This window comes from Xyrauchen texanus, chromosome 21 (assembly GCF_025860055.1).
Source record: "Xyrauchen texanus isolate HMW12.3.18 chromosome 21, RBS_HiC_50CHRs, whole genome shotgun sequence".
Lineage (NCBI taxonomy): Eukaryota > Metazoa > Chordata > Actinopteri > Cypriniformes > Catostomidae > Xyrauchen > Xyrauchen texanus.
The window spans coordinates 14,469,107-14,496,967 of NC_068296.1; the positions used below are offsets into that span (position 1 = coordinate 14,469,107).

At 42.8% G+C, this 27,861-nt stretch overlaps 2 protein-coding genes and 1 pseudogene across 2 annotated transcripts; all 3 read left to right on the forward strand.

Moving 5' to 3' along the window:
• The first annotated feature begins 352 nt into the window (after nt 1-352).
• LOC127661895 (extracellular calcium-sensing receptor-like) lies at nt 353-3,784 on the forward strand. Its single transcript, XM_052152850.1, has 5 exons — nt 353-637; nt 782-1,588; nt 1,769-1,996; nt 2,146-2,269; nt 2,356-3,784. The coding sequence occupies exons 1-5, from the start codon at nt 353-355 to the stop codon at nt 3,267-3,269; spliced, it is 2,358 nt and encodes a 785-aa protein (XP_052008810.1). The 3' UTR covers nt 3,270-3,784.
• LOC127661894 (extracellular calcium-sensing receptor-like) lies at nt 2,453-14,307 on the forward strand. The gene is made up of 7 exons (XM_052152849.1): nt 2,453-2,549; nt 10,345-10,510; nt 10,915-11,206; nt 11,617-12,429; nt 12,529-12,756; nt 13,024-13,147; nt 13,320-14,307. The coding sequence occupies exons 2-7, from the start codon at nt 10,350-10,352 to the stop codon at nt 14,231-14,233; spliced, it is 2,532 nt and encodes an 843-aa protein (XP_052008809.1). The 5' UTR covers nt 2,453-2,549; nt 10,345-10,349; the 3' UTR covers nt 14,234-14,307.
• Nucleotides 14,308-21,183: 6,876 nt separating this feature from the next.
• LOC127661873 (extracellular calcium-sensing receptor-like) lies at nt 21,184-24,739 on the forward strand (annotated as a pseudogene).
• Nucleotides 24,740-27,861: the final 3,122 nt, after the last annotated feature.

The window sequence follows — 27,861 nt, forward strand, 5'->3', positions numbered from 1 at the left end:
TGAGTCTGGACTGCACAGGATGTGAACAGCTAGCGAGCAAATAGTGTGAAAGAAACCCAAAATAAAATTGAAAAGGGAGACAATAATGTGGAAAAGTCTTTTGAATTTTTTATTTGTATTCATCACATGCATTGTACTGTATATTACATGTTCAGAAATCACTTACTGCATATCTAAAACGGTGTATAGGATCTGTGATAACTCTATAAGCAAGAAAACTGGAATTTCTAAATGCAAATTATTTTCATATTGTGAGTTTGTAATTCCATTGATTTATCTCTCTATATATAAATATATCTCTTAAGTGTCACTGAATGTAAACATCTGAATTGTTTTATTTTTTAGATTCTATATGTCGAGCTTCCAGCAAGGACAGACTATCATTTTTGCTATAGAGGAGATCAATAAGGATCCCAACCTGCTGCCTAACATCACCCTCGGTTATCATCTGTATGACAACTGTTTAAAGCTTGTAGTGGCATTCAGGGCTGCCCTAGATCTTATTAGTGGGCGAGAACAGACCCTCTCTAACCTAAACTGCACAGGCCCACCACCGGTGATTGCTATTGTGGGAGATCCAGGGTCCACTCACTCCATTGCAATTTCTAGTGTGCTGGGTCTGTTTCGAGTTCCTTTGGTAAGATACTGTATGATAACTGAAATATGATATCAAAATAATAATAACAATGATAATGTTTTTTATAATTATAAAGATTTCTGTCTTTCTCTCCTACAGTACATTCTTCATCTCTCTGTTTTTTTTTTTTTTTTTCTCAATTAGATTAGCTACTATGCCACCTGCTCCTGTTTGAGTGACAGAAAAAAGTACCCCTCTTTCTTCAGAACTATCCCCAGTGATGCCTTCCAGGTGAAGGCTATGGTTCAGATCTTGAAATATTTTGGATGGACTTGGGTTGGTGTTATCTATAGTGATGATGACTATGGAATCTACGCCGCTCAGGCCTTCCACCAGGAAATGGAGCTCTTTGGAGGTTGTGTTGCTTTCTCTGAAATAATGCCATATGATAATCACAGGGATATACAGCGCATAGTTACAGTAATAAAGGCTTCTACGGCAAAGGTGATTGTGGCATTCTCAACTGATCTGTTAGCTCTGATGGATGAATTGTTATTGCAAAATGTGATGGGCAGGCAATGGATTGCAAGCGAGGCTTGGACCACCTCACCTGTACTTCATGGTTCACGTTACCTGCCCCTTGTTGGGGGCACGCTGGGTATAGCCATCCGCCGTGGAGAGATCAAGGGACTTAATGACTTTCTGCTACACATCCATCCTGACCACGATCCAAGAAATAATATGGTGAAAATCTTCTGGGAGAACATGTTCGGGTGCAGGTTTCAGACTGGAGCAGGGATTACGGGAGAAAAAATGTGTACAGGGAAAGAGGATCTTAGCAGCACAGTTAATGAATATACTGATGTGTCAGAGCTGAGGGCCTCCTATAATGTGTATAAGGCAGTATATGCCCTGGCACATGCACTGCATGACCTGATGCAGTGTGAGGAGGGGAGAGGGCCATTCATTGGGAACAGCTGTGCCGACATAAACAACCTGCAGCCATGGCAGGTAAGACCCACAGGAATAGACAAACACCTATTCAATTCTCACAAAATTACAGAAAGCTGAATGCAAAACAAAGACACAAATATATATTCATATTTTCATTAAACAAAAACAAAGCAAAAATGTGCTACATATTCTGCCAATTTACAAAACTTCATATGACCCTGTCTACAAACTGTGCAGCTGATTCACTACCTACAGAAAGTGAACTTCACCACAGGCTTTGGGGATCATGTGTCATTTGATAAAAATGGAGATGCATTAGCCATCTATGATGTGATGAACTGGCAGCCGAGCTCTGACGGGTCGATCATTGTTCGTACAGTTGGTGTGGTAGATGAAGGGGCGGCAACAGGGAAGGTGCTCACACTGGATGAGGATGCATTATACTGGAACTTTGAGACAAAAAAAGTAATAAATATACTTATGTTAATGTCATCATTTGTGCAGATAGAAAAATGTATAAATAAATTCATGGAAAGTGAGAAGTCTTTCTCTTTATACACACACATATATAAACCACAACATGTATGACTAATAACAGACAATGTTTTCTTTAGCCTCCACGGTCTGTGTGCAGTGAGAGCTGCCATCCAGGCACCAGACGAGCCACGAGGAAGGGCCTTCCTGTCTGCTGTTTTGACTGCCTGCCATGTGCAGATGGAGAGATTTCTAATATAACAGGTGAAGAGCAGTACACAAACTTTACTGCCAATATTTTTTTGCAACTAATAAACAACACAGTTTCTTTGTATGTTTTTCTTTGTCAGATTCAACTGAATGCAAACTGTGTCCAGATGACTCCTGGTCCAATCCAGAAAAGACTGACTGTAACCCCAAAGAAGTGGAGTTTCTATCTTATGAGGATCCGCTTGGCATCTCCCTCACCACTGCCTCCCTTCTTGGCACCTGCTTCTGTGCCATTGTGATGGTCATCTTTGCCCATCACCGCAACACTCCTGTAGTACGTTCAAACAATTCAGAGCTCAGTTTTCTGTTGCTGCTGTCACTCAAACTGTGTTTTCTGTGTGTGCTACTCTTCATTGGTCAGCCACAGTTGTGGACGTGTCAGTTAAGACACGCCATGTTTGGCATTAGCTTTGTTCTGTCCGTCTCCAGCATCCTGGTCAAGACTATGGTGGTAATAGCTGTGTTCAAGTCATCTCGGCCTGAGGGCAAATCTGCAATGAAATGGTTTGGGACAGCCCAACAGAGAGGTACAGTCTTAGTCTTAACTGCTGTCCAGGTGGTAATATGCACAGTTTGGTTATCAACTGCATCTCCAACACCCCATAAAAACACAGTCTATATCCGATCTAAAATAGTATATGAGTGTGCTATTGGCTCAGTGGCTGGCTTCGCCATTCTGCTGGGCTACATTGGACTGCTGGCAGCAGTAAGCTTCCTGTTAGCTTTCCTAGCACGAAACCTCCCAGATAATTTTAATGAAGCCAAATTCATTACCTTCAGTATGTTGATATTCTGTGCTGTGTGGATTACATTTGTTCCAGCATATGTCAGCTCACCAGGAAAATATTCAGTGGCTGTTGAGATTTTTGCCATCCTGGCATCCAGTTTTGGATTACTGGTGGCCATATTTGCCCCAAAGTGCTACATAATTATACTGCATCCAGAGAAAAACACTAAAAAAGCCATTATGGGAAGACCAGATGCAAAGAAATAGTTTTACATTCTGACTGAAAAAAATTATTTGACAAATGTATTTCTGTATTTGATATTGCAACTTATTTATTGTGGTAGTCATAGTATTATTAGTATTTATATGTAGAAGTATTATTGTTCAAAAGACTATGGGTCTCTTTCCTCAAACAGGAGCAAAGAAATTTTAATCATTCATAAAACGAATCATGGGTAAAATTGTTGAACTAAAGCTCCTGAATAAGGTCCAATCTTTGCTCCATAAGAAATGCTTTATGTCTGTTTCATACACATACTGCATCGGCAGGGTGTGAGGCGCGCTGCTGCTTGACTTCTACAGCAGGATCATGTTGTGCTTTCACACAGACAGCGTTTCTGCTTTGTGACAGAGCTGCAGCTCAAACAAAAAAACTAAAATAACGTTATTGGTAGTGAGCTATTGAGAATTATTAAAGACTTGATTGTCATGAAATCTAATTATTGATAATTATTATCTAAATGGTATTTCATTTATATGGAATGGATAAATTAAAACTTCGGTTAATGGACATCCTGTTTCTATTCTTTTTTTTACACGTTTCACAGCTACTCCAGCTGTTACTTCATTGTCCCTATCTGTCTGAAATAAAATTATTTAACTTACAAATTTGTGTGAATTTTTAATAAATTTTATTGTTTACATATTTAAATAACTTATGACCATAAGCCATCTTGTGATGACTCTGATTATATAGAATTATATAATAATTCTATAAAAAGTACATTTTTATACCAGTGGATTTCCATAAAGAAATAATGTAGGATGAATAGTTATTTACCCATTTTACCGTGGCTGAATCTCGATTGAGTTTTACAGTTGATTGGTCTGTGTTTGTTTCAACAGTTAGCCCCTGCAAACAAAACAAAAAGTTGTATTCCTATTATAATTTTTTATCTGCCTTTATTGTGAGCAAAATACTGTATACATTTCATAAAACATTTATAAGATTACAGTAGATGTTTCACCTGTGACCCATTTTTTGGAGGGCTCTTAAAGACCTCATGAAATCAAAATTAAAATGTTGTTACTTTCTATTAGCTTTAAGGTCATCTATATGATAGTGTCCTTCAAAACATTTACAAAATTCTCTTTCAGCTGATATTTGCATTTCAAATGTGTAGACTTTCTCTTCCAGCTAAAACACCTATAAAAATGCATTACTTCACAACATTTCTGAGAAATTGTCAGATCAAATGCTTTCTGGATCAAGAATACACCCTTCATCTCTATCTGGCAGCCCACCTGTCTGTGTTCTAACTGCCACTGATGATGCCTTAGCAGGGCACTTTGAATGGAGAACCATATATGCTGTAGGGTCATTTCAAACTGAATTTCCAATGTTAATAACTTAAATAGTGAGTTTCGAATCAAGCTCTCACAGTAGAGGTCTGCATTCCCACGGGACTCTCGCAGGACCCTCGAGACCCAATGAGATTTCTTGCAGTGCCGAATTAAATTTCCTAGATGAAGGCGGTAGCGGACGGTACATCCATAAGTTATATGTAGGAGTGGGCGGTCAGAGAAGAGCCTAAAAAACTGATTTGGATATCTATTTTTGTATTAGGCTATTAATTAATTAATTAATGCAAAAAAATATGTAAATATTTTTCTTATGATTATTATTATTTTATTTTATAGTTTATTTATTTTTGATACCAATAAATAGAAAATCCAATGTAAAAATGGGCACAAAACAGATGCTTCAAATTTTCCAATATTTCGAGCAGGCTATTGTCAATATTGATTCACAAGAATGGCAGAGCAAAGCATGGATACACTCTGCCATTAAATGATGTGACACTGGGACTGGAAAATTGTCAATTTAAGTGTTAAGAAACCAACCTCAGGCAAATTATATTGCCATCCAGTCACATGTCATCTGATATTAGCAATTACAGAAAAACAAAACGTTATTTGTGTACACTTGTTGTCTATATGTATGGCTTATGCTCTATGTGGAAAAAAACTGTGGGGTTGTGGGAATGGGAGCAGTAGGGAAGAAAATCACTGGAGGCAGATAGCGGGTGAACGTCTTGGGTTACTTAACTGTAACCCCTGTTCCCTGATAAAAACGGAACGAGATGCTGCGCTGATTTAGTGCTTTGGGTACGTCTTTAGGAGTGACCAGCTGTGAATATGTGTGCAACACGTCAATGAAATTTACTAAAATTTATAGCCTCTGCTGGTGACATCATCTGGATGCACCAGTAAAGGGGCTATAAATAGATGCGCCACAAGGGCATCGTCAGGTATTTGTCTGAAGATCAGTCCTGGGGCATCCTCAGTGCACCAATGAAGTGCAGCATCTCAGCACCCGCTTTTATCAGAGAACAGGGGTTACAGGTAAATAACACAAGACGTTCCCTATCAAAAAAGCTACACTTTGATGCTGCACTGATTTAGTGCTTTGGGAACGAGAATACCCACTCCACTGCACTGTGAATGTCCGGACCCCTTACAGTTGTGTAGTTGTGCTCACAAGAGCACGAGAGGTCTCAGACATGAGCTTGTGATGTAGACTCAAGGACATAAGATCCCGGAGTAGCATGAACATCCAAACTATAGAATCTTATGAATATTTGCGGAGAGGACCAGCCTGCCGCATTACAAATATGTTGCAGAGGGACACCTCTGGCCAAAGCTTTAGAGGAGGCTACCCCTCTGATAGAGTGAGCCCTGAAACCTACTGGTGAAGCTTGACCGCATGCCTCGTAGGTCAGGGCAATAGCATCCCTCACCCAATGTGATATAGTTTGCTTGGTGGCGCCACCCCTTTGTTATAACCCCCATGACAAACAAATAGTTGCCCTGACTTACATCACTGGCTAATGCAGTGGACATAAGTCTGAAGGGCACGGACTGGACATTGTGAAGTCTTTTCTGCTCCAGCGTTATAAACGACGGGGAGCAGAAGGCTTTGAGAGTGACGGGACGTACGGTCGAGAAAGGAACCTTAGGCAGGTAGTCAGGGGTGAGGGTGCAATATTGCTTTAGCCATTCCTGAGGCAAAATCTAAGCAGGATGGCAAGACGGACAGAGCCTGTAGATCCCCAATTCTTTTTAGAGAAGGAATTGCCATAAGAAAAACCATCTTGAGAGTCAGAAGTTTATCAGAAGCTGACTCAAGAGGTTCAAAGGGGGTCTCAACCAGACCCTCAAGGACTATTGCTAAGTACCATGAAGGGATCCTGGTTCTAGCAGGAGGTTTCAAACGCATGTCTCCACGAACAAAGTGAGCGAGCAGGGGATGTTTCCCCAAAGGCATCCCGTCAATCAAGGCATGGCAAGCCGATAGAGCGGCCACTTAAAAACTGGGAGTGGCGGGGCATGTGCCTGCTGATATTTTTTCCTGCAGAAAATCCAGAACTGAAGCAATCTGGTAGTTAACTAGATCTGAATTATGTGCACTGCATCATCTTTCAAAGACGCCCCATTTATTGGCAAAACTTCTTCAAGTTTAGGGAGCCCTAGCACTAAGAATGGTCTCGATAACTTCAGGTGAAAGCCCAGTGTCCCTCAGTTGGTACCCTTCAAGGGCCAAACATGAAGGTGCCACAGCTCGGGCCGGGGATGAAATATTGTCCCCTGCACCTGAGACAGAAGGTCCCTCCAGTCCAGAATCACCCAAGGCAAGCCGTCGAGGAGAGACATTATCTCCGAGAACCATACCCTGTTCGGCCAGCGTGGCACTATCAGTAAGAGGCAGGACCCTTGCTGGCGAACTCTGGCCAAGACTCCCAGGAGCAGAGAAACCGGAGGAAACATATACAGGTGCATTCTGGGCCATGTATGTGCCATCGCGTCACAGACCCAGGGGGGCTGGGTGACTCAGAGAGAAGTAGAGGGGACATTGCGCTGTCTGTTGGGAGACGAAGGGGTCCACTTCTGCTCTGTAAAATCTCAACCAGATTTGTTCCACTACCTCGGGGTGGAGTTTGCACACCCCCGTCAGTATTTTATGTCTGGACAGTAAATCTGCTCCCACATTCAGGCATCCAGGGATATAAACTGCTCTGATTGACAGGAGCTTGCCCTGGGCGCAAAGGAGAAGTCTGTTCTGCTAACGTGAACGTAGACCTCCTTGATGGTTTATGTAAGAGACTACTGATGTGTTGTCCACACGCACCAGGACATGGCAGCCTCTCAAATACTGGAGGAAGTATGTCAGAGCCAGAAATACAGCCATCAACTCGAGGCAGTTGATGTGACAATCGAGCTGATGACCCTCCCATTCCCCTTGAGCTGGACGACCACTTAAGACCACTCCCCAGCCCGTTAGGGAGGCGTCTGTTGTTAGCAACTTGAGTGGGACCCAAAGTGAGGTACCGGGGTCTGAACCACATAGAAAGGGTACGAAGCGTGTGGCGCGTAACCCTTATCTGCCATAGGGGACTGGCTCTTGGATGAAATCCTCTGGCTTTGAGGCACAACTGAAACTGTCTCATGTGCAGAAGGCCCAAAGGGATCACTGAGGATGCAGATGCCATGAGATCTAGTATTCGTTGATACTGACGAACAGTGCAACCTTGGCCTAGCCTGACTTTGCTCAGGGTGTTCTGTATTGACACGATTCGAGTGGGAGACAATTGTGCCCGCATCATGATCGAATTCCATACAACCCCCAGATAGGTAATTTCCTGAGTGGGAGAGAGAATGCTCTTTTTGACGTTGAGTCTCAGACCCAGAGAAACCAGATGAGCTAAGATGATATCCTGTGCTGAAAAGCCAGTTCTTGTGACTGTGCTAGTATCAGCCAGTCGTCTATATAATTCAGAATGCGGATGCCACGGAGTGCCAAAAAAGGAGCCAGTGCTGCATCCATGTAATTTGTGAATGTGCGGGGTGATAGGGCTAGGCCGCTAGCATCTTGAACTTGAAAGCCCTGACTGAGCGATTCAAGCCTCGAAAGTCTAAAATCGGACGCAACCCCCCCACCCTACTTGGGAACCAGGAAGTATCTGCTGTAATAACCTCACTCTTTCTCCAGAAGGGGAACATGTTCTATGGCCCCTTTGACCAAGAGATTTTGCAGTTCTTTCCAAAGTACACATGCTTATAACCGGTTTCACGGTAGTGGAGACCATGCCATTGAAACGCGGAGGTCGGCGATCTAATTGAATTCTGTAGCCTTTTTCTACTGTTCTTAGAACCCACATAGAGATGGGAATCAATTGTGACACTTCCTGTTGAGGGGATGTTGAGTATTCCGTGTCCTGGACTACAGCAGGAAGCAACGGAACACCCATATTTTGCTGGAAATCTCTAACTCCCGAAACACCAGAGGCGGTGGGAATGGAGAGGTTTCGTGGGGTATCGGGAAGGTACAGGTGGATATTTCACGTGACCCGACCCGAGGTGGGCTACCCCCACAAGGCTGGGCACAAAACCATCAGGGTTTTCTCGTCTTCGAGATGACTGTCCTGAGGTCTTGCTTAGGGGGCTGCTGAGGGAGACGATGCATTTCGTCAATTTCGCCAAAATTAGTCAATTTCATTGATGTGTTGCACACATATTCACAGCTGGTCACTCCTAAAGACGTTTCCAAAGCGCTAAATCAGCACAGCGTCAAAGTGTAGCTTTTTGATAGGGAACATGGAGTAAAATTCAGCGGGAGCATTCAGGTGTGGGATAGAAACTTGTTGGAGCAGGCAGGATAGAAAAAACAGTCCCATGCAGACCTCTGTCTAACAATGGAGGATAATAGTCTTTGAAGGGAATAGGGCCAGCATTGGGAAGGTTACTTTTGAAATATAATCCAATACAGATTACATAATGCTGTAAAATGTCATTTATAATTCATTCATTAGATTACTCAAGGTCAGTAACGTATATTAAATACTTTGGATTACTTCTTCAGCACTGGTAGATTTTTTCACTTGTTTTGACAATAAAATCTCTGCCAGTACAGTAAGACAAAATGTACATGTTAAAAATACATTCTCTGAAAATCCTAATTATTTTATGCAGTGTTGTTTCTAAAACAAGATAAATCAAATTGATCTTGTTATAAGGATTTTTAGATATTTTTACAGGAACACAATACAAAAATTATCAAGAATATTATTTTTGCCCTAATATCAAAGGTCTTACTAGAAAAAAGAAATGATGGTCCAATGTGAATTTTCTTGTTAAAATATATGATCGTGCCTGGTAACCTGTGCATGTAAAATGGCTAGAAATAGTATTTTAGCTTAGCATAAAGCTGACAATTTACACAAGGTTTATTTATATTTCTGTTGCTCCAAACTTACTTCAAACTTACATCTCTCTCTCCTCGTATGAATGTAACACATCATAAGAAAGTGTTTTTAAGAGAGCGATAGAAGGGGAACTAGATTACTGTCGACTGTAGGCTGGTGAAAGGCTTTTATTCAAATTATGGAGAGAAAAAAACAGTACATTGTTTATTCAATTCTTTCATCTGCCACAATAATGTAATGTAGAACAATTGTCTTCATTTGGGGGCTTTACTCAGCAATTATAGAAATACTATTGATATATGCAATTGGTTTAATAAATTAATTGGCATATCATGTAATTCATTCATTAATTTAAAAAAAGCTAATCGATTGACTGCCCAATTATTAATTAATCATGTTTTGCATTTGTGAATAGTGTGAATTTGGTTATGCATTTGCTAATCGGATTTTCTAATTTTACTCATTTTGAGATCTTAGACTTAAGACATTTTAGAATATATTTTTGTTTAAGGGAGCCAAATGGTTTGGTCACAAAACTCATTACTGCAGGACATATGAGGAATGTTGTAGTGTAACATTACATATTTGTATGAAACTATTTAATATTTTTAAATGATTGACATCTAAAATTATGGAAAGATGGAGGATCCCAGAATGGCAACGTTACATCATCATTTCCAGAGAGGCCTGTGTGGCACCGCCTTCTCTCTAAAAAAATAATAAAAACATATGTAAATATTTAAGATAAATCAGTTAGCTGATTGAGTGTGGCATAGAGAGTTAAGTGGAACAGACAGAGAGAGGGATGTGGATAATTCTGTATATTTGTCTGTCCCTGTCTTGTAACTATATCTCTGTAGCTTCGATGGCCAATTCAGGTACCTGTCAGCTCCAGAGACACTTCAAGTTGAACAGCATGCACCAGGATGGAGAGCTTATCATAGGTGGTCTGTTTGAGGTTCAGTACCTCAAGGCATTCCCAGAGCTGAGCTTCAGAACAGAGCCAGAACTACCACACTGTGAGCAGTGAGTCTGGATCACACCAACTAAAAAGGCAACTTAAAAAAGAGAATAATTGTGGAACGGAGAGCTAGTTCGTGTTTTTATATTTTTTTTATGATCTACATATAAACTGTCACAACTGTACTCTAGACAACTAATAACATGTTAAGAGCTGAAATAATGTAATGGCATGTTACAGGACTAAAACAAAGACTATACTATATACTGTATATTATATATAAAATATTTTGCATAAAAAAAGTATTCAGTACATGTAAAAAGTACATTACAGGTCCAAATATGTTATCTTACATTGAGTTAGAAATTCAGTTTAATATTATTATTTTTAATGTTTATAATTTTTCTATTTGTTTCTATCACTTTGACTTAAGTTATTGACTGTAACCTCACTTATATTGTTTTTCCAGCTTCTACATGACAAGCTTCCAGCAGGCACAGACCATGGTTTTTGCCATAAATGAGATCAATAATAATCACAGCCTGCTGCCTAACATCACACTTGGTTACCAAATCTATGACAACTGTTTAAGGCTTGGAGTGGCATTCAGGGCTGCAATAGATCTTATTAGTGGGACAGAAGAGTCCTTCTCCAACCTCAACTGCACTGGCCCACCCCCAGTGATTGGAATCATAGGAGATCCAGGTTCCACTAGTTCTATTGCAATTTCCAGTGTTCTTGGGCTGTTCAGAGTGCCTATGGTAAAGGATAAAATAGATTTTTGTTGTTGTTGTTTTTTGTAATAAAAAACAACAACAGCTTTCTAAATCATTGTTTAGGAAACTTAATTCTGTCTAAACAGGCAGAGTAAAGAAAGCAGTTACTTCATGAGCAAAGGCTTGCTTCCCTTTTTCCCCTGTTATCCCCCACCACCCTTTTTCTGTCTAATTTGCTTTTGTTGTTTTCAATTAGATTAGCTACTACTGTATGTCACTTTAATTTTTAGTCGCATCAGTTTTCAATCATAAAAGCAGAACATTGTGTACAAATATTCAAAATCTTCATAAAATTCTCATCTGTTTGTTTGTGAACAGTTGCTACATTGTAGCACTTACAGCAAATTGGTTGCCCATCTATCTCTCTCTGTCTATCCTCTTTCTCTCCTCATTAGGTTAGTTACTATGCCACCTGCTCATGTTTGAGTGCCAGGAAAAAGTATCCCTCTTTCTTCAGAACTATCCCCAGTGATGCCTTCCAGGTGCGGGCTATGGTTCAAATTCTGAGGCAATTTGGATGGACCTGGGTTGGCCTGCTCTACAGTGATGATGACTATGGCATTTATGCCGCTCAGTCCTTTTATCAGGATGTGCAGCTGTTTGGAGGGTGTGTGGCCTTCTCTGAGATACTGCCCAATGATAACAATGGGAAGGAAATACAGCGCATAGTGGAAGTCATTCAGGGCTCCACAGCTAAAGTGGTGGTTGTATTTTCCACCTCAAGTTATTTGTTGCCTGTGGTTGATGAAATGCTGTTGAAAAATGTGACAGGAAGACAATGGATTGCTAGCGAGGCTTGGGCTACTTCTCCTGTGCTTCTCAACCCACGGCTTAAGCCTGTCCTGGGGGGCACACTAGGTATTGCCATAAGACGAGGAGAGATTCAGGGACTTGGTGACTTTCTGCTACGCCTTCGTCCCGGCAACAATTCACAAAACAGCATGGTGAGAATATTCTGGGAGAACATGTTTGGTTGCAAGTTTGAAACTGAAGGCAGAGAGGGAGAAAAAATATGTACAGGGCAAGAGGATCTGAGCAGCACAGACACAGCTTACACTGATATATCAGAGCTGAGGGCCTCCTATAATGTGTATAAGGCAGTATATGCCCTGGCACATGCCCTCCATGATCTGATGAAGTGTGAGGATGGGAGAGGGCCATTCAGTGGGAACAGCTGTGCCAACATAAACAACCTCCAGCCATGGCAGGTAAGACAAGTGGGTTAAAGAGCAAATTCTTTCCAATTACACTGAAGATCTTAAGGGATGCATACTGTATAACATCCTTCCTTCCTGTTACCTGTGCAGGTAGTCCATTACCTACAGAAAGTAAACTTCACCACAGGATTTGGGGATCATGTGTCATTTGATAAGAATGGCGATGCCCTAGCCATCTATGATGTGATGAACTGGCAGACGAGCGCGGACGGGTCAATTATTATCCGTACAGTTGGTGTGGTTAATGAAGGGGCTGCAGGAGGGAGGGTGCTCACACTGGATGCGGATGCATTATACTGGAACTTTGAGACAAATAATGTAATTAACTTTCATGTTAAATTTTATGTTAATGACACACTTTTTGCAGATGCCAATTTAAAAATGTATTTAAATAACCCAGTAAACCCAGTTTGATACCCTGTATCATATATATATATATATATATATATATATATATATATATATATATATATATATATATATATATATATATATATATATATATATATAGTGTATTCTCTGGATGTGTATTATGAGACACACATAACTGCTTTCATGAATGATAACAGTTTATGTATCCATCAGCCCCCGCGGTCTGTGTGTAGTGAAAGCTGCCCTCCAGGCACCAGACGAGCCACGAGGAAGGGCCTTCCTGTTTGCTGTTTTGACTGCCTGCCATGTGCAGATGGAGAGATTTCTAATATAACAGGTGGGAAGATTCATTGATGGCAAATAATAAATAGTATTAACAGATAAGGTTAAAAATTGTACATTAAAAATGCTATGTATTTTTTCCTTTTCTCTCTCTTTTTTTTTTTTTGTTTTTGTCTCTCTTCAATATCTTAACTTCTCTTATTAATATTTCTCACTCTCATGGACAGACTCAACTGAGTGCATAGCATGTCAAGATGAGTTCTGGTCCAATCCAGAAAAAAATAAGTGTATTCCTAAAGAAGTGGAGTTTCTATCTTATGAGGATCCATTGGGCATCTCCCTGACTACTGCCTCTCTTCTTGGTACCTGCTTCTGTGCTCTAGTGACAATTGTCTTTGCTCATCACCGCAAAACTCCAGTAGTACGTTCAAACAATTCAGAGCTCAGTTTTCTTTTGTTATTGTCCCTTAAACTCTGTTTCCTGTGTGTGCTGCTGTACATTGGCCAACCACAGTTGTGGATGTGTCAGTTAAGACATGCCATGTTTGGCATTAGCTTTGTCCTGTGCATCTCCAGCATCTTGGTCAAGACTATGGTGGTAATAGCTGTGTTCAAGTCATCTCAGCCTGAGGGTAAAGCTACTATTAAATGGTTTGGAGCAGCCCAACAACGAGGCACCGTCCTGGCTCTAACTGCCCTTCAGGTTGTGATATGTGCAGTCTGGTTGTCAACAGCCTCTCCCACACCCCATAAAAACAGCCAGTATATCAGATCTAAAATTGTTTATGAATGTGCTATTGGTTCAGTGGCTGGATTTTCCATGCTACTTGGCTATATTGGCCTTCTGGCAGCAGTAAGCTTCTTGTTAGCATTCATGGCAAGGAATCTCCCAGATAATTTTAATGAGGCCAAGTTCATCACTTTTAGTATGTTGATTTTCTGTGCTGTATGGATTGCATTTGTACCAGCGTATGTCAGCTCACCAGGGAAATATTCAGTGGCTGTTGAGATCTTTGCCATTTTGGCTTCCAGTTTTGGATTACTGGTGGCTATATTTGCCCCAAAGTGCTACATCATCGTACTGCATCCAGAAAGAAACACTAAAAAAGCAATCATGGGAAGAGCCTCACAAAAAAAATAGTTTTGCATGCTGCTTGAGAAAATCTCAAACTGGTGACTCTTTGACATCTTCATGTTTTACTTGCAACAACTTGAATAAACAACCCTGGATCAGTTTTAACAAATAAGCACATTTTTTCCATTCATTATGTTTTTAATACAAATGTTCATTGAGATATTATATATTATTTAGTACAAGTAGAAGTATCTTTTTTAATTCTAATAAACATATTGGAAGCTGGTTCTACATTTTTAGTTGATTGTTTTTCCCTGACTGCAACACATTAAAGAAATAGTGTGTGAAGTATGCGTTCATATTAAGAAAAAAGGAAAACAATTGTCACAAGCATCAGTGATTTAACAAATTAATTGATTTAATGTGTAACATTTTACAATAAGTTTAATTTTGTTAACATTATAAAAACATTAGTTGGCATGAACTAACAATAAACCAATAGTTTAATCTTGGATAATGTTAATTTCATTAGACAGGAATACATTTTTAAATTAAAAGATGTGTATGTTAACATTAGTTAATGCACTATGAACTAACATGAACTAATAATGAAGAATTGTATTTTTATAAACATTAACATTCTAAAATTAACAAGGATTAATTAATGCTGTAAAATATATTGTTTGTTATTAGTTCATGATACGTAATGTGTTAACGAATGGAACCTTTTTGTTAAGTGTTACCATTTCATGTACTCAATTTTCATGAAAAATAGCAGGAAATCCAGTGTGATACAATGAAATCACACTAAAATATCTACAATCAGGGCAAAAATCTTCACTTATATTGCATAACTTTAAATCTCTGGCTGTATTCCAGGATCAGCTATTTTGTGTGGTGCAGGCCAAAAGAGCAAATGCACCCATGACCATATTATGAATTATGTATAACCAAATTTGTCAGTTTGTTTATGGTTATCCAGAGTGTTCCCCATCTGTCACTCAGTCGACGTTGTGTCGCTGAGTTGACACTAGGGGTCGCTCCTGCGGGGCCCGGTCATCTCTGATTTTGAGAAAAGGCCAATGAGAATTGGCGTGTGGAATTTGCATGCCACTCCCCCGGACATACGGGTATGAAAGGAGTGATGCTGCAAATACACATCAGATATCTTCTTCGGAGCCGAGAGAGCAGTCACAGATCTGAATTCCTCAGCTGTTTCATTCATCTCTACAAGCTGTTGGTTTTACGGTGCTTTCCAGCGGTCCTCCCCCTCGCATACTACGTTGTGCTGAGCACACACCCCTGGGCGCTTCAGCAGCTGATAAAAGAGCTTACGGAGTGAATAACTTCGTTTATATATATATATTTATATTCTCATATACATAAAAACACCATTAGAAGAGTATATTTCTCTAAAAGAGTGGCACAAACGGTGATGCTTCTTTTTCAAGATGTCTTTCCGTTTGTGTGTGTTTCCTGGTTGCGGTTGTTCTCTCTCCCCATCTGATGGCCACGATCGCTGCCTCTTGTGTCTGGGTGCTACCCATGCAGAGTCAGCGTTCATGGATGGTTCATGCTCTCACTGCGAGAGCATGGCCATGGCTACGTTGCGGTCACGGCTCACACTCGTAAGATCGCGAGCCGCCCCAGCCGCTCCCCGACTCGGTCCTTCTACCTACGGGTATGAGGCGGTGTCGGCTAGCACTGGGGGCGATATGGGGACCTCAGTGGGAGCCTCTCCGCCGGGTACAACCCCACGGACCTCCCACTCCCCGCCACGCTCTTATGCTCCAACCGAGCGCTGGGGTGCGGTTGCCGGTTCACTTCATAGCGGACCCGTGATCTCGTTTGGAGCGCCTGACGACGATGAGATCTCGATCGCGGCATCGGAGAGTGGGTTCGTCATGTCTGACGCTGAAGACTCGGCTGAACTCCGACCCTCGGGTGCGGTGGCTCAGTCGCAGGCTGACGCGGAGCTGACAGGGCAGCCGCGAGTGTCGGTCTTGAGTGAAATCCTCCGTCTCCCCCCGAACCCTCGCAGCTGGACGATTGGTTCCTGGGCCCAGAGTGCCGTTTACAGCCACGCTCCGCCCCCGTTCCTTTCTTCCCGGAGGTGCATGAGGAGCTTACGCGCTCGTGGCAGGCACCTTTTACTGCCCGCACGCGAGCGGTAAGCTCCTCCGCTCTCACTACCCTCGATGGCGGGGCGGCAAGGGTCTACGCGGCGATTCCCCAGGTGGACCAAGCGGTCGCGGTGGACTTATGCCCGCAAAACACCTCCACCTGGCGGAACCGCCCGAGGCTTCCGTCCAGGGCCTGAAGGCTGACGTCGTCTCTGACAGCTAAAGCCTACAGCGCCGCTGGACACGCCGCCTCCACCTTGCATGCCATGGCTCCAGCAGGTGCACCAAGCTAAGGCACTGACCCGGGTCTAATGCAGGAGATCCGTTCAGCGACCGACTTCGCACTCCGGGCAACGAAGGTCACGGCGCAGGCTCTCGGGCAGGCGATGTCCACCTTGGTGGTCCAGGAGCGCCACCTATGGCTCAACCTGGTCGAGTCGCGAGAGGCTGACAAGGTGCGTTTCCTTGACGCCCCCATCTCCTAGGTTGGGCTGTTTGGCGACACCGTTGGAGACTTCACCCGGCAGTTCTCAACGGTGAGGAGGAAGACGGAGGCGATACAGCACATCCTGCCCAGGCGGAGCTACAGACCCCGCACCCCATCTGCTTGTCGCCCAGTGTGTCCCCCTGCGGTACCAACACCAGCCCCGCCACAGCCCGCCCCTCGGGGCCAGCCCAGACGCGGAGCTACCCGCAGGACGGCGATGCCCCCCGCCACACGGCCGGCCACCAAGAACCCTAAGAAGGCTTCGAAGCACCCCTGAGACGGGAAGCCCTGGGACTCAGGAAACCGCACTTCGGGAGCTGGTAAGCAGAACACTCCCTCCCCCGCTGGAGGGGCGGGTGGAGAATCCTTATTTCCTTTTGAAATTTATTTCGCCACATTTCCCCACATTTTCCAAAAAAGAGCAGTTTTCTCAGCCCCCGGGCTCTACTTCCGGTCTCCCCGGCCGTCCTTATCGCGACTGCCGGCCACGGTTCTCTTTGGCAGGTACAGTGCCCAGGAACCGGATCTTCCACTTCCACGTGCCCAGCCATGGCACAACCCCGCCCCCGAGCCGACGGTCTCCGCGGGCTACGAGGACGAAATTCTTCCTCCCCGTCCCAGGCTGTTCCGGGAGCGGTCACAAGGAGCCAGGTAAGTGGCACATCAGCCGCTTGGGGCTTCGGGTCAACTGGGAAAAGAGCAAGCTCGTCCCGGTTCAGAGCATCTCTTTTCTCGGTATGGAGTTGGACTCGGTCTCAATGTTGGCACGTCTCACCAGCGAGCACACAGTCAGTGTTGAGCTGTCTACGTACGTTCAGATGGAACACGTCTGAAAATCCTTTCAGAGGCTCCTGGGGCATATGGCATCATCAGCCATGGTTACACCGCTTGGGTTAATGCATATGAGACCACTCCAGCACTGGCTGCAGACCCGAGTCGAGAGACAAGCATGGCGCCACGGCACACACCGCGTCCTTGTCACGCAGATGTGTTGCCGCTCTCTCAGCCCCTGGTCAGACCTAGCGTTCTTGCGGGAAGGAGTTCACCTAGGCCAGGTCTCCAGGCACGTCGTGGTCACAACAGATGCCTCCCAACGGGGCTGGGGTGCCGTGTGCAGCGGGCACTCTGTCGCCGGCCCTTGGACGGGCCCGCGACTGCATTGGCACATCAACTGCCTCGAATTGCTGGCAGTACTACTTGCCCTGAGGAGGCTTTTGCCGATGATCCGGGGCAAGCATGTGTTGCTCTGGACGGACAACACAGCCGCGGCGGCGTATATCAACCGCCAAGGCGGTCTACACTCTCGCCGCTTGTCACGACTCGCCCGCCATCTCCTCCTTTGGAGTCAGCACCGACTCAAGTCGCTGTGGGCCACTCACATCCCAGGTTACCTCAACAGCACAGCGGACGCGCTGTCGTGGCAGGTTACATCCAGGGAAGAGTGGAGGCTCTGACCGAGGCCCCCCTCGGCACAGATGCACTGGCACACAGCTGGCCCCCGGGGCTTTGCAAGTATGCGTTTCACCCAGTGAGCCTACTTGCACAGACGTTGTGCAAAGTCAGGGAGGACGGGGAGCATGTCCTCTTAGTGGCCCCTTATTGGCCCTCCCGGATTTGGTTCTCGGACCTCATGCTCCTCGCGACAGCCCCCCGGGCGAATTCCCCTGAGGAAGGACCTTCTTTCTCAGGGTCAGGGCACCATCTGGCACCTGCGGTGGTAGACACAATCACTCAGGCGAGAGCCCCTTCAACGAGGCGTCTTTATGGCCTGAAGTGGCTTCTGTTTGCTCAGTGGTGTTCTTCCCGTGGTGAAGACCCCCAGAGATGCGCAGTTGGATCAGTGCTTTCCTTTCTGCAGGAAAAGTGGAGGGACGGCTGTCCCCCTCCACCTTGAAGGTGTATGTAGCCGCTATATCGGCACATCACGATGCAGTGGAAGGTAAGTATTTAGGGAAGCACGATTTGATCATCAGGTTCCTGACAAGCACGAGGAGGTTAAACCCCCCCAGGCTGCGCCTCATTCCCTTGTGGGACCTCTCCGTGGTCCTTCGGGGCCTTCGGGGAGCTCCCTTCGAGCCCCTTGAGTCAGCAGAGCTAAAGGTGCTCTCTCTGAAGACCGCCCTCCTGATGGCGCTCACCTCCATCAAGAGGGTAGAGGACCTGCAGGCGTTCTCTGTTAGCGAATGGTGCCTAGAGTTCGGTCCGGCCTACTCTCACATCATCCTGAGATCCTGACTGGGCTACGTGCCTAAGGTTACCACGACCCCTTTTAGGGATCAAGTGGTGAACCTGCAAGTGCTGCCCCAGGAGGAGGCAGACCCAACCTTGGCGTTGCTGTGTCCAGTGCACGCTCTTCGTATCTACTTGGACCGCACGCAGAGCTTTAGAAGCTCTAAGCAGCTCTTTGTTTGCTTCGGCGGACAGCGGAAGGGAAGCACTGTCTCCAAACAGAGGATCGCCCACTGGGTCGTCGATGTCATCATGATGGCATACCACACCCAGCACGTGCCGCCCCCTGCTGGACTACGAGCCCATTCTACTAGGGGTGTTGCGGCTTCATGGGCTTTGTCCCATGCCGCCTCTCTAGAAGACATATGTAGAGCCATGGGTTGGGCAACATCTAACACCTTTGCGAGGTTCTATAACCTCAGGGTTGAGCCAGTTTCGTCCTGTGTGTTATCAGGTGACACAAACAGGTAAGTTCGGGTCAGCTGGCTGTGTGTATCGCTTGTGCATAGCGCCTTTCCCCTCCCTTGAGGTGAAGAGGTGCGCTCTTTTCACAGTTGCGTTCGCAGGAAGTGTGAACCCTGGACGTTCTTCCTCCCTAGCCTAGCGGTGTCACTAGGCCCCCGTACTGAAGTAAGTGCTCCACATGTGCTGGTTGTCCCCTTCGGCAACCCCATGTGATGTATATCCCACAAAATGGTTTCCCTACCGGTAAACCGCGTCTTCTTTGGACAGAGGGCCCTCTGCCCTGGGTCGCCGTGTTCGTAGTAACCCCTCCCCACCTTTGGGTAGGGTCTACCACGACGCCGTTCCACACGATGTGCTTCCGCTGCTAACCGGTAAGACCGTGTGTGTATTCCACCTCAGCGACACAACGTCGACTGAGTGACAGACGGGGAATGTCTCGGTTACTGACGTAACCTCCATTCCCTGATGGAGGGAACGAGACGTTGTGTCCCCGCTAGCCACAATACTGAACCATCCGCTGAAATCGCCGGGTCTTTGGCTCAGCTCCTCAGTGCGATACCTGATGTGTATTTACAGTGTCACTCCTTTTATACCCGTATGTCCGGGGGAGTGGCATGCAAATTCCACACGCCAATTCTCATTGGCCTTTTCTCAAAATCAGAGATGTCCGGGCTCTGCAAGAGCGACCCCTAGTGTCAACTCAGCGACACAACATCTCCTTCACTCCATCAGGGAATGGAGGTTACGTCAATAACCGAGACGATTTCTACCCATACACATAGGACCTCCCCTAATAGAAAATATAGTTAACTTTACTTTGGAATTGTAAAAACTAAAATTATATTATATATTAGTGAATCAGCTCATAAAAAAAAATATATTTAAAAAAAGTCACTTATTATTTATAGTCCATGAGCAGCCATTAATATTACAACTGGTAATTGAAGTCATTAGCCATTAAATTAGAGTCATGTGACTAATGCTGACAAATTAATCAGTAATAAAAATCCAATAAAAGGTGTGTGTGTGTGTGTGTGTGTGTGTGTGTGTGTGTGTGCATGTGTGTGTGTGTACTGTAGGTAGATTGTAGAGAAGAAGGAAAAAATACGTTTCAGGAAGCTTTGTGAGAACCGGCAAACTCAGTCGCTGAAAAACGGCAAAACTCGATCCGAGACCATTTTGAGGAAATTCTAGGATTACACTGCCATCTAGAGGAAGACACGAGAACGCACACACTCAATGAAATCAAACCTTGACTGAACATCTGCCTGATCTGCATTGACATGTACATGAAAAATGTTAATCAAATCTTATGTTTCGATATAAAAGGGCCACACTTTGCCTTGATAACACCTTTACACACTCTTGGCATTCTCTAAGCCAATTACATGGCTAGCTTGGGCAGATGGGCACTTATTGGCTGCTGTTACTTCTCTCTCTCTGATCTCACTCAACCTTAAGTTTAGTTTTGTAAAGAAACATAAATTTCTTTACAAAACTAAACTTATATTTGAAGATTTATTTAATACGTATGTGCAATACACATTTTCTGTACATTTCTTCAAATTATAATTAAAGAGAATACAATGTGAAGAGATTTCCTGGGAGGCCCACTTGGCACCGCCTGCTATTTTAAAACAACACCCCAAACAATCTTTATTATAAATAACTGAGACAAGTGGGGGAGCTGGTTAAAAATAAAAAAGATAGAGATGTGGATCACTCAATATATTTGTCTCTGCCTGACCTTTAACTGTATCTCTGCAGCTTCAGTACTCAGTTCAGTTAACTGTCAGCTTCTGGGACGCTTCAAGTTGAATGGAATGTACCAGAATGGAGACCTTGTCATTGGAGGCCTGTTTGAGGTTCACTTACTTACAGTGTTCCCAGAGCTGAGCTTCAGAACTGAGCCAGAACCACCATACTGTGAGCAGTGAGTCTGGGGGCAGACAGAATAAGGACAGCTACAAAAGAAGTGAAAGGGGCTATAGAAAATAAATATGCATTTTTGCATGCACTCTATGATTTGTCACTATTAATTTGTTCAACTGCTGTGTTAAACAGAAACAGTTTTCTGACCAAAATTAGCATCAAATCAGCATACTTAATGAAGAGTATGTGACTTACAGAAGAAGTGATTCTTAAAGACATTCAATCTAAAAGGAAAAAGACATGGATTCGATTTCATGTAGATGCTGTTAAAGATTGTTAATTTTTTTCTTTAACCATTAATTATTTTCAGAAACACTAAATATCATAATTTGTCATAATTTGATATGGATAGCTTCCAGCAGGCACGGACTATGGTTTTTGCAATAGAAGAAATCAATAAAGATCCCAGCCTGTTGCCTAATGTCACCCTTGGTTACTATATTTATGACAATTGTGTGAAGCTTGGAGTGGCATTCAGGGCTGCTACAGCTCTGGTTAGTGGAACGGAGGAGTCCTTCTCCAACCTCAACTGCACCGGCCCACCACCAGTAATTGCTCTTGTGGGAGATCCTGGTTCCACTCACTCAATTGCAATCTCCAGTGTACTGGGGCTGTTCTGAATGCCCATGGTAAGATGCAAAATTTAAAAAGAAAAAAAAAACTTCCTGTATGTTTCAGATAGATTAATCCAAATATACAAAAATTATTTATACAAAATATATTACTTGCTCTAAATGATTCTCGCCTTTGTTAAGATAATTGTACCGTACTGAAGACATATTTGCTGCCAATTTCTGTCTATCCTTCAAGGTTAGCTACTTTGCCACCTGCTCTTGTTTGAGTGACAGGAAGAAGTATCCCTCCTTCTTCAGAACTATCAAAAGTGATGCCTTCCAGGTGCGGGCTATGGTTCAAATTCTGAGGCATTTTGGATGGACCTGGGTTGGCCTGATCTACATTGATGATGATTACGGCATCTATGCCGCTCAGTCCTTCCACCAAGATGTGCAGCTGTTTGGAGGGTGCGTTGGCTTTTCTGAAATACTGCCCCGTGATAACAACCGCAACGATATCCGGCGCATAGTACAAGTGATTCAGGCCTCTACAGCCAAAGTGTTGGTGGTGTTCTCCACCAAGGCCTATTTGTTGCCACTGATGGATGAGGTGGCATTGCAAAATGTGACAGGAAGGCAATGGATTGCAAGTGAAGCTTGGGCCACCTCACCTGTGTTTCAAACACAGCATCTGTTGCCCTTTCTGGGGGGCACTCTGGGCATCGCCATTCGACGTGGAGAGATCCGGGGACTTTATGAATTTTTGCAACACCTCCCTCCTGACAACAATTCCAAAAACAATATGGTAAGAATCTTTTGGGAGAAAATGTTTGGGTGCAGTTTTGAGACAGGAAGCCAAGAGAAAGATGTACAGAGGTGTTCAGGGCAAGAGGATCTGAGAAGCACAGACACAACATACACTGATGTATCAGAGCTGAGGGCCTCCTATAATGTGTATAAGGCAGTATATGCCCTGGCACATGCCCTCCATGATCTGATGCAGTGCGAGGAGGGGAGAGGGCCGTTCAGTGGGAACAGCTGTGCCGACATAAACAACCTGCAGCCCTGGCAGGTAAGAACCATCTGTACAGAGCCACAGCACAGCAGAAAAACTGCCTATTTCAATTTGCATAAGTCACATGGACAATCTTCTACATGTTTATAAAAAATATAGAAATATATTTATGGTAACAACTGTCCTGTCTGTAACTTATGTAGGTGGTCAGTTATCTACAAAAAGTCAACTTCACCACAGGCTTTGGGGACCACGTGTCATTTAATAAGAATGGGGATGCACTGGCTATCTATGATGTGATGAACTGGCAGCCGAGTTCTGACGGCTCAGTAAGGGTCAGCACAGTTGGTGTGGTGAATGAAGGGGACTCAATCGGGAGGGTGCTCACACTTGAAGAGAATAAAATATTCTGGAACTTTGAGACCAAAAAAGTAATTGATATGTTAATTTCATCCTTTTAATGATCCTTCAAACTGCAAGTACATTTTAGCGATTGATTTATACATAGTCATATGCACTGAACCAACACTTACACATATTAGTACTGCTGAGAAAACAAATGTTGTCACCCTTAGCCCCCACGGTCTGTGTGCAGTGAAAGCTGCCCTCCAGGCACCAGGCGAGCCAGAAGGAAGGGCCTTCCTGTTTGCTGTTTTGACTGTCTGCCATGTGCAGATGGGGAGATTTCTAATACAACAGGTGAGGAAATTATTATTGAGATTATATTCAGCAAAAGAACAAGAACATTTTTAAATATGCATATGCATGACATTTTTTATGTAATCTCACTACAAAGGCACCATTCTCTCTCTCTCTTTCTCTCTCTCTCTCTCTCTGTCTCACTAACTTATAGATTCTACTGAGTGCACAGTATGTCCAGGTGACTCATGGCCAAATCCAGAAAAGACTGACTGTAATCACAAAGAAGTGGAGTTTCTATCCTATGAGGATCCGTTGGGCATCTCGCTGACGACTGCTTCTCTGCTTGGCACCTGCTTCTGTGCTCTTGTGATGATTATCTTCGCCAATCACCATAACACTCCAGTAGTACGTGCCAATAATTCAGAGCTCAGTTTCCTGTTCCTGCTGTCACTCAAACTGTGTTTTCTGTGTGTCTTACTGTTCATTGGCCAGCCACAGTTGTGGACATGTCAGTTAAGACATGCCATGTTTGGCATTAGCTTTGTTCTGTGCGTCTCCAGCATCCTGGTCAAGACTATGGTGGTAATAGCTGTGTTCAAGTCATCTCGGCCTGAGGGTAAATCTGCCATGAAATGGTTTGGGGCAGTCCAGCAAAGAGGGACAGTCTTGGTCCTAACTGCTCTCCAAGTCATGATATGTGCAGTCTGGTTGTCAACTGCCTCTCCCACACCCCATATGAACAGTCAGTATATGAGCTCTAAAATAGTATATGAGTGTGCTATTGGCTCAGTGGCTGGATTTTCTATGCTGCTGGGCTACATTGGTCTGCTAGCAGCAGTAAGCTTCATGTTAGCCTTCCTTTCAAGGAACCTCCCAGATAATTTTAATGAAGCCAAATTCATTACCTTCAGTATGTTGATCTTCTTTGCTGTGTGGATTGCATTTGTTCCAGCGTATGTTAGCTCACCAGGAAAATATTCAGTGGCTGTTGAGATTTTTGCCATTCTGGCTTCCAGTTTTGGATTACTGGTGGCTATATTTGCCCCAAAGTGCTACATCATCCTTTTACATCCAGAAAGAAACACTAAAAAAGCAATCATGGGTAGAGCCTCACAAAACAAATAGTTTTATATTATGATTATACCAGTGGCATGTTCTGTCTTTTTTGAATGGGGTGGCCCATGTGGGGTCAACATCCCTGATGATGGGCTAATACAGATTTATTAAAGCTACACTATGTAACTTTTATTTGTTAAAAATAACTAAATGTTATTAATGAGAAAGTGCAACAAAAATATGTCTTCCAAACCATGTCTTTACCCAAATACACTTTGATTAACCTATAATAATGATTTGTATTTTAGAGCTGATTCGACAGATTTCGCAGGAAATTGCATGAATACGTCATTCACCTGTGCATGTTTGCGTCATACCTGTACACAGAGAAAATAAGCTCTGACTACTGTAGCACGTGTATTGTGTGGGAGCAGCTTGAAGTTGAATGTTTGTAAAAATTTACCATAGATCATTAAAAATTACAAACCCCCGTGGAATCATCTGTTGTATAAACAATGAAACCTCGAACAGAGCAGAGTCTACAAGCAAAATACAGAAAGCAACAGAGTCCATAATAAAACCCGAATCAACAGCGGCTTGGCATTTCAGAGATGGCGACAGATTTAAATGTGACCCAGAGATTGCTTTTTCTTACTCAACAGGTTAGATATTTTATTGATATGGTTTATGTATAATTGTGTAATCTGTAATATAATTGTGTAAACACACGTCTGTGTTTGTGTAGTAATTTACAATAATTATACTGTAATCGGTGCAGAACATTTCACTTGCTAGCACACGTGTGTATTTTTCTTTATAACGGCAATCATTTATATAAATAAATCCATTAGTCCAAGGCTTGCCAAGGACATGTGAGTCTTGAAATTATGTTGACCACTGGTTGGTAACAATGATAATCTATAAATTAGTTACTACTGTGGGCTATTTGGCAAGAATATCCTGCAGTTACAAAAACTTTACAACGTTTGACCTTATCAGACTAGCCAGCCATATGTATAATGTTAATGAAAATTGCCTAACTTTTGTAACGCCATTTATTTCAAAACATCAATGTTTCCAATAAGTCAAAACAACAGCATAAGATATGGCACTTATCTGCTCAGATTACATGTTTTCGGTTATCCGTCTTTTCCTTTCTTTCATATATTATTATTTCATACACCGGTGCCTCGAAACACATTCATCCGCACAGAGGAGCAGAGCAGAAGCACAACCAAAACGACGTTCTTCCGCAAGACGCATGCAGTTTTATTATTTAACTGCTAGAGGGCCAAAAGTTACATAGTGTAGCTTTAATAAGATATGTAAATTTCCTGGAATTTCAATAGTTGAATGTTATTTAGTTAAATCGATTTTTTAATGTTATTAAATGTTAATACTGTACAACAGAAGACTTCAAATAGCATTTTTTTTTTCCCCCATTTCATTTTTATGCATGTAGTGTCGCTTAAAACTAATATTGAACACACGTTACTTTTGTGTAGTTTTTTATTTTATTAAATTTTTAATAAAGAGATTAAGCTGTGAAGTGATGTACAATACTATCAATAATATAGTTTTATTTTGAGACAGTAAAGAAGATATTTCTTAAACTTATCATAGGACTATATATAAAAAATGTGAATGGATTCAGCTTTGTGTACTCAATATAGCCATGTATTGGGACTGACAAAGGTTATTTGATCATTTAATTAAATGTGGCTTTAAAACAAAAACATACGTAATTTGATAAAATACACAGAAGATTACAGCATTGCAGTTTTTGTCTAGTTGGGATAGAAGAGATTATTGGCCTGTTCACTTCAAGAATGGGACTGGTAATGTTGCCATGTTGTACGATGCTTGCAGTGAATGGTACACAATGCAAAGTTTTTGTTTAAAAAATGAGGGGGGGTGGGGGGGTGACTGTATTAATTTTGGATGACTGTATGCAGCATTTACCCCAAGTCCAGATTACTAACTGTGATCGTTTGACACTGTGTCCTGCTTCGAAATCAAATTCTAGGGGTTCCATCTGGTCAATTCAGGCCACCCATCTGAACATGCCCTCTGGTTTTTACATTACATGTAAATGTAATGTGTCCTCTTATTGTGATGTATTTTTCTTTGACACATCTTTGTTTTGTATGTATAAATATTTCTATATACTGTAAGTATTTTCCTTATATTGTGTATAAGTATCCATTCACTGTTTTAAAATAACTGTTTATAATTTTTTTCAGATTTACACATATATCTTGTTCTTTCTTGCTCTTGAGACTTTTTGTTTGTTTAATTTAAATATTTTTAAAGTGCTTCCATTATTTACTTTTAAAATTTTGACTTTACTAAAATTAAATAATGTAGGAATTATACCTTGTGGGTTATCATAAGTGCCTGCTTATTTATAAATATGCCAATAAATAGAGGACATTTCATGAGGCAATTGCCTTCCACTAGTTTCCCTGTTATGCACCCCAATTCTGTACAGTCCTGTCATTAGATAGGGATTGCACTGTAGCACAGAAATAATTTTGGCTTCTGTAATCGATTCTTTTTAAGTTCCACTTTCACATTTGTGAGAGAAGAACAGGTTTTACTTATGCCGCAATACCATAAAAATAAGATTGTAATGATTTTTGGAAGCAAATTCACTAAAAAGTTGTGGCACTTTAGCACACAAAAATTAAGCACAAAACCCAGCACCTTATTGCACTGACTTTCGGTGCATTATGTGCACTGGTATAGCCCTGCACCATGTGTATATAAATTAAGTATTAGTCATTCTTTCAATTCAAATATAGATTAAATAAGACATGATGTGTCCGATTTACAAACGTCAGTGCTTGGCTGGCTAGCTCTAGAAAATAAGATGCCATAACTAGGTGCTCAGTAATTCCAATTGTTTAAGAAGGATACAAGTACTAAGTGCCTAGTCTAGGTAGTCATTCCATTTGTGTGTATGTACCTTTCATATCTTGTTATAGACAATATTATAATTGCAGAAATTTTAAATGACAATTCATGACCTTTTTAGCAGATTGTAGCTTGCCTTTTTAAGTAACCCAACTTGAAGTTTGTCACGAACCCCGCTCCTCTGCCCCATCCCCGCTTCGTCGCACACACACTCACTCCCTCGCTCCGCCCCCTCGAGCTTTTCACACTCTTTTTGCTCGCTCGAGCCCTCACGC